The 10,291-nt window shown below is 42.7% G+C and overlaps 2 protein-coding genes across 2 annotated transcripts; one reads left to right on the plus strand and one right to left on the minus strand.

Moving 5' to 3' along the window:
- Positions 1-857: 857 nt before the first annotated feature.
- Positions 858-6,820, plus strand: zgc:112334 (rab GDP dissociation inhibitor beta). Its single transcript, XM_014131922.2, has 11 exons — positions 858-977; positions 3,793-3,900; positions 3,990-4,086; positions 4,221-4,355; positions 4,559-4,757; positions 4,839-4,970; positions 5,088-5,187; positions 5,358-5,529; positions 5,667-5,811; positions 5,933-5,987; positions 6,258-6,820. Exons 1-11 carry the CDS (start codon positions 936-938, stop codon positions 6,405-6,407), a joined length of 1,335 nt encoding a protein of 444 aa, XP_013987397.2. The 5' UTR covers positions 858-935; the 3' UTR covers positions 6,408-6,820.
- Positions 6,821-7,183: 363 nt separating this feature from the next.
- ndufaf3 (NADH:ubiquinone oxidoreductase complex assembly factor) lies at positions 7,184-10,256 on the minus strand. The gene is made up of 5 exons (NM_001140686.2): positions 10,106-10,256; positions 8,842-9,037; positions 8,549-8,615; positions 7,911-8,011; positions 7,184-7,596 (listed from the first exon to the last, which is right to left on the minus strand). The coding sequence occupies exons 1-5, from the start codon at positions 10,192-10,194 to the stop codon at positions 7,501-7,503; spliced, it is 549 nt and encodes a 182-aa protein (NP_001134158.1). The 5' UTR covers positions 10,195-10,256; the 3' UTR covers positions 7,184-7,500.
- Positions 10,257-10,291: the final 35 nt, after the last annotated feature.

Below are 10,291 nucleotides of genomic sequence, written 5' to 3' on the forward strand. Positions count from 1 at the left end.
CCCCCTCTGGACATCGAGGAGGCCCCGGCGTACTCCGTTCGATCCATACTGGATTCGAGACATCGAGTGAGGGGCCATCAGTACCTCGTGGACTGGGAGGGGTACGGTCCAGAGAAGAGATGCTGGGTTCCGGGGGAGGACGTGTTGGACCCTTCAATGCTGCGGGAGTTCCACCGTCTCCGTCCTGATCGCCCTGCACCTTGCCCTCCGGGTCGTCCTCGAGGCCGGTGTCGGTGCGCTGCTGGAGCCGCGCGTCAAGGGGGAGTACTGTCACGACTTCCACCGAAGTCATTTCCTGTCCTTGTTCAGGCGGTGTTCGGCGGTTGGCGTCACCGGTCTTCTAGCCATCGTCGATCCATTTTTCATTTTCCATTTGTTTTATCTTGTTTTCTTACACACCTGGTTTCCATTTCCCTCATTTATTGTTGTGTATTTAACCCTCTGTTCCCCCCATGTCCTTGTGTGGAATTGTTTGTTTATAAGCGCTTGTACTCTATGTTACTGGTGCGTGTCGGGTTTTGTACCCATGTAGGTTCTTTTTGTATTGCAGTGGGTTTTGTAATTAAACTGCTCCAGCTATTACCTATTTCTGCTGTCCTGCCGTCTGACTTCACTGCCACCAGTTCCGCAACCCTTACAGTTTGTGGCAAGAAATTATATTAAATAACAGGTTTGGGCATAAGTCATGGAATAGGATTTAAATTTCAACATGATTCCATTGATTTTGGTGATTTGTTATTGAGACACACAGAGATAAAGTTCAGTGCCCGTCTAATTACTTGTCGTGTCTGTGACGCTTGAGAGGATTATCATGACGGGGAAGACATGATAATGAGGTGTAGATGGAGAGAGTGAATCACACACACAGCCATACTTAACCATACTGGTGCTCAGTAGTAGCAGAGGGACTTGGCCCTGGGCACTGATCAGTCACCATGCAGGAGTTTGATATCATAGTGTTGGGTACAGGACTGAAGGTAAGAGAAACTCACATTCCCTCACACATATTTAGTTCTGCTTTCTGAACTACCCAATAAAGATACCATAAAGACTTAATACTATAAAAACACTTATAAAGTATGCGTGGCAGTTTATTCATATGTAGGGAAATAAAAAAAATAAAAAAAAGATTAATGTTTTTCATGGTGTTAATGTGTATCATTGATTGATCATTGATCATGGACTGTACTTGCCAGATTTTTGTCAGAATTTGACTATAGAAGAAACAGTGAATTCTATCAGCATGAAAGAATAAAGAAACGTAAGTCAGAGAATTTAGAGATGAGGTACATAGAACACAGTGGAGGCTGTTGAGGGGAGGACAGCTCATAATAATGGCTGGAACAGCGTGAATGGAATGGCATCAAACCACGTGTTTGATGTATTTGATACCATTCCACTTATTCTGCTCCAGGCATTACCACCAGCCTGTCCTCCCCAATTAAGATGCCACCAACCTCCTGTGATAGAACAGTATTATTATATACAGTCACTAGTGAAAGTCTACACACCCCTTGCACAGTCTTCACATTTGTTGCCTTCAAATTAAATCTAAAAAGGATTACATTTTTTTAATCCTACAATCTACACAACTGACTTCACATTTTCAAAGTGAAACAAAGATTCTACCAACCTTGCAGAACTCCTTGGGCAACATACAGGTAACTCCCAAAATAAATGAAACACATGTATATTGGGTATACAAAGTACATTGAAAGCAGGTGCTTCCACATATGTGTGGTTTTCTGATTTCGATGAGCAATTAACATCCCATCATGCTTAGGGTAATGTCTAAAAATGCCCAGTGGCCCATTTTGGCTACCATGGCTAGAATAAGAGATCTCAGTAACTTTGAAAGAGGGGTCTCAAAGGCAACCTGAACTCAGGAGTAGACATAACATAGTAAATGTGAATCCTTTACACTCCAATTAGTATGGTATGTTTCGTATGGTATGTATTAATTTGTGGATGTCCATCGTCCATTTCATACAATATGTTACGAATTGCAATTCGTACAAAATGTTAAAAATCAGCAAAACGTATGTTACAAATTCCAATTTATTGTGGCTAACATTAGCTAGGCTAAGGGTTAGGGGTTAATGTTAGGTTAAAGGGTTAAGGTTAGGGTTAGGGGAAGGGTTAGCTAACATACTAAGTAGTTGCAAAGTAGCTGAAAAGTAGCAAGTAGCTGCAAAGTTGCTAAAGTAGCCCATGCTGATATTTGAACATGCAACCTTTGGGTTGCTAGATGTTCACATTATACGCCTATCCATCCACCCCGACCAACTACCCTACTTTAATGATTGCCTTAAGTAACCTTTTGTCTTATGTAACCATACCAAACATAACATATCATACTAATTTGAGTGTCCCAGATTAGGATTTACATTTACTACGTTACGTCTAGCCTGAGACCAGGCTGGCATGTGCACCACTAAATCTCAACCCAATTGAACACTTATTGGAGATTCTGGAGCGGCGCCTGAGACAGCGTTTCCACCACCATCAACATAACACCAAATTGTGGAATTTCTAGTGGAAAAATGGTATCGCATCCCTTCAATAGTCCAATAGACAGTAGAGTATATGCTTGTGGTGGCCCAACACCTATCTGTCCCTGTACTAAAAACACATGTGGATGTTTCTGGAGTGTGAGTGCTGATGACACAATGAATAGATGTTGAAAGTAGCACTTGCTTTGAACAAATGGCTCGTGGACATACCATCTATTGTTTTTGTCAAAATTGCTCAAGCTAAGTAAATTTGGTTGGGAATCTTTTACGGACAGCAATATTCAAACCTTGTCTCTGATTCTTCAAGCAGATTTAAATCGGGACTGAGACTGGACCAGTCAGAAACACTCTTGGAACACCTCTTGGAAAGCCATTCTGGTGTGTCTTTGGCATTTGAATTTGTATAATTCTCCCGCGGAAAAATGCAACTCTATTACCTGGGCTTTGCTCTTTTCATATTTATTTTGATCCTAACAAACTCCCCAGTCCCTGCCGGTGACAAGCATACCCTTAACATGATGCTGCCACCACAATACTTGAAAATACAAATGGATCAACAACACTGAATTCACTCCACATTCCCAACCAAATTTACAGAGTTTAAGCAATTTTGACGAAAACAATATATACCAGTTGCCCTAAGAGTTGTGTAAAGTTGGTAGAATCTTATTCAAAATGTGGAAGGGGTGTGTGTAGACTTTCACAAAATATTGTATATTTATGGTACCATGGACAAAGTAATAATGATTCAATATAATACCTACCACTAGTGATCACATTTCTTTAAAATATTATATTTTACTTCAGTTCAATGCTATGTGTTTCATGTGTATTTTCTATAATATCAAGTGTCATAAATGTGTATTAATGAATGAATTAACCTACACACACATACAGACACGCACGTGCGCAAACACACACACACACACACACACACACACACACACACACACACACACGCACACACACACACACACACACACACACACACACACACACACACACACACACACACACACACACACACACACACAGGTGATCCCTGGGCTCTCGAGGAACGTTCAAAGCCTTGCAGGCTGTCTAAGGAATTAGCATTATCATTTACCTGTCTACTGGAGCGCAGGTAACCTAGCGGTTAAGAGCAATGGGCCAGTAACCAGAAAGTTACTGGTTTGAATCCCAGAGCCAACAAGGTGAAAAATCAGTTGATGTGCCCTCGAGCAAGGCACTTAACCCTAATTGCTCTGGTTATGAATAGCTCTGACTCTATCTCCCTTAGGAATGTATTCTCTCTGGCTTGATGTCAGTGGGTGGGAAGAAGGTCCTTCACATTGACCGCAACCCTTACTATGGTGGAGAGAGTTCCTCTATCTCCTCCCTAGAAGAGGTTTGTATGAACGCATGCACAAACACACAAACATACAAAGCACTGAAGGGTTATTGTATAGTGTTAATGAGAGTGACTGTATTTTGTAGCTATATAGGAGGTTTCAGGTTCCATGTCCAGCTAAGCCAATGGGACGTGGGAGGGACTGGAATGTGGACCTTATTCCCAAATTTCTACTTGCCAGTGGTGAGGACTATGATTCATATTATGTTCATCTGTCTTGTCATCATACGTCTAATATGAATGTGAACATGTTTAACTGTGTGTCAAGGTCAGAGTTCATTCATATTGTTTTAACCTGTGTTTGTGTGTTTGTTCAGGTCAGCTGGTTAAAATGCTGGTGTACACCAAGGTAACTCGGTATCTGGACTTTAAGGTGGTGGAGGGCAGCTATGTGTACAGGGCTGGTAAAGTCCACAAGGTCCCTTCAACTGAGGCAGAAGCCCTAGCTTCAGGTAAAGCATACAGATCAAAATAAACAATATTTGTAACTTACAAATCCTGTGTTTCCGAATCGTTGATTCTAAACAAAGGATTGCCACATAACAGTCAAAGCCAACTGAAATTCATGGACATGACAAATTGATTAACTTGATTTCAAATACATACAATCATTCAAGGTCTCAAACAGTGGTTGTAACATGGTGTTGTGTTTCAGATCTGATGGGGATGTTTGACAAGCGCAGGTTCAGGAAGCTTCTTCTGTTCATTCTGAACTTTGAGGAGAGAGACCCGCGGACCTACCAGGACATGGACCCCAACAGGACCAGCATGAGGGAGCTGTTCCGCCACTTCGACCTGGGACCAGACATCATGGAGTTCACTGGTCACGCCATGGCCCTGTACCGCAGTGACGAGTCAGTGCAAATACTACACAGACAGTCAGAAAGACGGACACACACACACCTATCTCAATGGTTGTGTCCCTGTCTCCACAGTTACTTGGACCAGCCGTGCATCCAGACCATCAGACGGATCAAGCTGTATTCTGAGTCTATGGCTCGGTATAACTTCAGTCCGTACCTCTATCCACTGTATGGGCTAGGGGAATTACCCCAGGGCTTTGCCAGGTAACATAAACACACTCGTAAAGGTACTCAAGAATGCATAAATACATTAACTTCAAGTTTTTTTATGGTATTGAATATGACCGCAATGTAAACCCTTACTATTCCTGTGTGTCTCAGGTTAAGTGCACTGCATGGAGGGTCCTACATGTTAAACAGAGGAGTGGAGGAGATTGTGATGGACAAGGGCAAAGTGGTAGCAGTGAAATCTGAGGGAGCGGTGAGTGGCTGGTGAAGTAGAGAGTGGATAAGAGAGAGCGAGAGAGTTGAAGAGGGAATGAATGAATGAGAAATGGTAGAGCATGAACCGGAACATGGGCTGCATATCAGTGTAGTAAATTAGTAGTTGGACCTAATCTTTCTATCTTCTTTCACTTCCTCTTTGTGAAGCTGTTCCACTGTAAACAGCTGATCTGTGACCCCAGCTACGTGCCCAACCGGGTGAAGAAGGTGGGCCGGGTCATTCGGGTCATCTGTTTACTGAATCATCCAATCAAAAACACCCATGATGCCAACTCCTGTCAAATCATTATCCCTCAAACACAAGTCCACAGGAAATCAGGTATGACATCACAGATAGACCAGATATACACAAGAAGTTAGACAAAGGCCTAGGACCCCATATACCAAACAGGGAAAATATGATTGCAGTATTTTAGCCTTGGTATGAATCAAAAATGGACCCTCTTTGTTTTTCAGATATCTATGTATGTATGGTGTCCTACGCTCACAATGTGGCATCAGAGGGGATGTATATCGCTATGGTGAGCACCACCGTAGAGACCAGTAACCCAGAGAAGGAAGTGCAGCCTGGGTTAGAACTGCTTGAGCCCATTCAGCAGAAGTAAGTTCCACACAACCTACTGCAGACTTTTACATCCAGAGCCATTTGTCTATAGTAATGATGCAAGGCTAATTTCATAATACAAAAACAGTTCACTAAAGACAATGTGATTGGTCTACAGATTTGTTTCTATCAGCAACATGATGGTCCCCATTGACGATGGAAGGAACAGTCAAGTAAGGGTCAATACCTTCAATATATTGTAGCACCGTCAACCCCACAACTAACGTCCTCACTGAGATTCAGTTCAGTTCACTTGGTGTAATGGCTGAGTTGTTGGGATTACAGTTGCTGGATCTGGGTTCGAGTCCCAGTTGAGGCTACTGACTGAATGCACTGTAATATACAAACATGTGTTCATATTTCTTGGCCATTGGTTTGTACCAGTTTTATTAATTGTGGAATCTCCGGGTTTTGTTCATTGTGATCCTGTCTCCCTTTTTCAGATCTTTGTGTCTCGCTCCTATGATGCCACGACACACTTTGAGACGGAGTGTGAGGACATCAAGGATATGTATCGCCGCATCACAGGATCAGAATTCATCTTTGGTGACTTACGCAGAGACTGTGGTGGCGATGATGATGATGAGGACTAAGCGACACAAAGTAGAGTTGCTACCATTTTTGTCTTGAGTGGCTCAGTTGACAGAGCATAGTCCTTGCAACACCAGGATCCTGGGTTCAATTCCCTCTAGGGCGGGCCACCCATACAAAAATGTATGCACACGTATAAAAATGTCAGCAAATATGACATTACAACTATATTGTGGCTGTCTAAAATGTCCTTGTTTTTACTGTTTTTTTAAGCAACCTTTCGATTCACCTCTTGTATCTCCCAGAATGCCCAGCTTCACAGCTAATCTATCAGTCCTATTTATCATGTGCTTTATGTGGTAGATGCTCTCGTACTCTGATGGCATTGAGACTGGAGAGTGGCAAAGCTAAATAACTCAGTTGATTTAATACCCTGTCTAATAAACACCACACTTTATCTGACTGTGGTAAATGTAAAATGTGGCCTGAGATTGTGTTTAGTGTGTGTTCGAGTGAATGATTGAATGCATAGCCATGTGTTTGTGTGAAGTAGAACTGGATGGATGATGCTAAATGCATCAGAGCAGAGTAATTAGGGATACCCTTACCCTACAGATTAACTCCAAGGACAAAGCCGCTGGAGTTGCGTTATGTTCTATTCTGAGACAGATAAAGAGGTGGTTCAGAGAGATGGGGGTGGAAGCCAAACGGATAGACAGACAATGAGATTAGAGAGGTTTACTAATCCCAGTGAAGGAAAGTCACCTTGGGTAGATTACATACACAATGCACATACTCTCATATGCTTTCACTGACAATTAAATAAATACAAAACATTGTGTATTAGTTTATTGCGTCATTGGTAGCTGGCCTTATGTATTTACCATGATACAGATATATGAAACACTAAATAACCCTCCCACCAAATCATATCCTCCAATACTCGTCAGAAATCCTGTTCCCTTTCTCATTTACACATTTCATAACCAACCTACCCCTCTGTGGGGAAAGATCACACAAGTACACAAAGTTTGCAAAGGCTAAAAAACATAATTCAGCACTTGAATGAGGACAGATTTATCCAGATCATCCATCCCAGTGGTGAAAGTAGTTCCTCTTTTCCATCGAGACCTCCTCCTGTCATTTTTGTTGTTGCTACTCCAGGTCCGTGCTGATTGGAGGAGGAATCAGACCTGCCGCCACCACTCGCCGTTCACTGCTCAGGAAGTTAAAGGTTGCACAAGCGTTTGGCTGAGGAAGGTAAAGGGATGAGTGTCAGAGAGAGGAGAGAGGAGAGAGAAGAGAGAGAGAGAGAGATGAAAAATGCTAAATTATAACTGCCCTTTGCCTTATTCTATAGGCAGGGGCTGCCCATGTCTGTGTATGGATGGATAGCTACTTTCCAGGTGGTGGCACACAGTAACTTGATGTGAGAGAAATCTCAAGAGGACATTCTGAACCAGTCTTGGGCAAACCGGCCTATGAATGCTCACGCACTGAAATCTATTGCACAAGCCCAATCCTTCTACTGTAGACAGATGCCATGTGAGGTCAGGTGTCCCTACCGTGTCCTGCACCTCCACAGCGATGCCTTTGCTCTTGAGGAGGGCCAGGACTTTGGGGTCAATCCGCTCTGACCGACCCCCTGTGCCCAGGACCAGAACCTCTGTGGATACAAAGCATTCATGAGACACATCATGGTCATACACAATCATTAAGTTGTTCAGGTGATTACACCGTACAATTATCATCATAGTCAAGCTCTGACGATCAAACATGAACTGGCAACTATTTAAGAGGGGGCCCATCCCAACAACACTCCAACTGTAGTCTTATCTCTCTCTCACACACACACCCCTGCCCACGAAGGTTCTGGACTCAGGCTGGGCCATGATACAACCAATAGGGGATCACTCAGTTGTTGCCCTCCAACAGAGACTGATAGAAATACAAGGAGGTGACTCCGCCAAATCGGAAGATATAAATATATGCTTGCATGAATTGCATGGGCGCTATGCAGCTGTAGCCTCCAGTTTGGGTGGAATAAATCTAGTCTGAGCTTCCGCTGGTGTCCAACCGGATTTGTACCAGAACCTAACAGCATCTTGCATGAGTTTGTACATTCATAAATTAGAGTATGTGACTTTCTGTCTATCCTCATAATTCGTATCGGTGTGACTAAAGTATAATTTAATTATCTCACCAATTCGAGGTTCCAGCATGTGGAAAAGGGCCATGCTCTCTACAGTGATGTCTTTATAGCTGCCTACCTGCAGGGGGCGACAGATGAGCAGCCAAAAGGACAATCGACATATTACACTGTTACATCTCATATTCTACTCATCATCACTCCTCATTTAGCCAGTTAAATATCTCACTCTCAACAGTATTACAGGGAGCAGGTAAACTGAAGAGAGATGAAAAAAATAAAACCATCATAAAAGGTTGACTTCTGGTAGGGATTAGAGGAAAGATTAAAAAAAAATGTTTTCCTACATTCCATTGGAGGATTGCTGGAGGTAGCAGGGCACATGGCCCGAAAACACGGTTCCCATCGATGTTGAACCCTCTGGGGCTGTAGCTGTGGATCAGTGCTCCAGCTCCTGGTTCTTTTTGCATGACAGACACTGTGGTACGCTGGTACATCTCATCATCACTGGGACCAAGCCTGTGGGAGCGAGATAGAAAGGGGCTGGAGGAGAAGGAGAGACATTAAGTTGCCTTTCCATCACATACTGTACCATTACCTGGCTAGTGGCTACAACTGGATGACGTGAGATAGGGACATCAGACCTCGTTGATGTCTAAAAACGTTTGACAAACTTTGATATTGGGGTTGACTTTCCCTTCAAACATGTTTTTTATTTATTTATTTATTTCACCTTTTTTTAACCAGGTAGGCAAGTTGAGAACAAGTTCTCATTTACAATTGCGACCTGGCCAAGATAAAGCAAAGCAGTTCGACAACATACAAAAACAGAGTTACACATGGAGTAAAACAACATACAATCAATGATGCAGTAGAAGAAAAAAAAATAAGACTATATACAATGTGAGCAAATGATGTGAGATAAGGGAGGTAAAGGCAAAAAAATGCCATGGTGGCAAAGTAAATAAAGTATAGCAAGAAAAACACTGGAATGGTAGATTTGTAGTTTGAAGAAAGTTCAAAGATAAAATATAAATAATATGGTGCAAAGGAGCAAAATAAATCAAATAAATCAATACAGTAGGGGAAGAGGTAGTAGTTTGGGCTAAATTATAGATGGGCTATGTACAGGTGCAGTGATCTGTGAGCTGCTCTGACAGCTGGTGCTTAAAGCTAGTGAGGGAGATAAGTGTTTCCAGTTTCAGAGATTTTTGTAGTTCGTTCCAGTCATTGGCAGCAGAGAACTGGAAGGAGAGACGACCAAAGGAGATATACCTGCTGGAGCGCGTGCTACAGGTGGGTGCTGCTATGGTGACCAGTGAGCGGAGATAAGGGGGGACTTTACCTAGCAAATGTATTGGGATGCCATAGCCATTTTTTATCAGATTATATTAAATGGGGCTCTCTGTACCTAGCAAGATGTAATAACCATAGAATAGGTTTATTCTGCCTGGGATGTATTTCAAGTAGCAAGCCTTGACATCAGCATCTACCAAAAGCTAAGTAGCCAGTCAGGGGGTAGATATGTCAAATTGTGTAGCTAGTAGCAGTTAGCACTAAAACATTGTCGTTTCTATTCTCTAGATGTCTCGTTTCTCAGCAGTACTGTACCTTGTGAACGCGGGTGGTGTCAGAGGGCTGAGCCGAAGACCCTGTGCACATCTGTGGAGAAACAGTCGTGCACACATAGTGACAGCCATGTTGTTTACAATTAAGTACCTAATGCCCGTTGGAACCAGACATTAAAACCAGGGTGGGAACTAATTATGTGTAGCACAACGTTTGGTACTTCCGTTT

The sequence above is a fragment of the Salmo salar genome, chromosome ssa12, assembly GCF_905237065.1.
Source record: "Salmo salar chromosome ssa12, Ssal_v3.1, whole genome shotgun sequence".
Taxonomy (NCBI): Eukaryota; Metazoa; Chordata; class Actinopteri; order Salmoniformes; family Salmonidae; genus Salmo; species Salmo salar.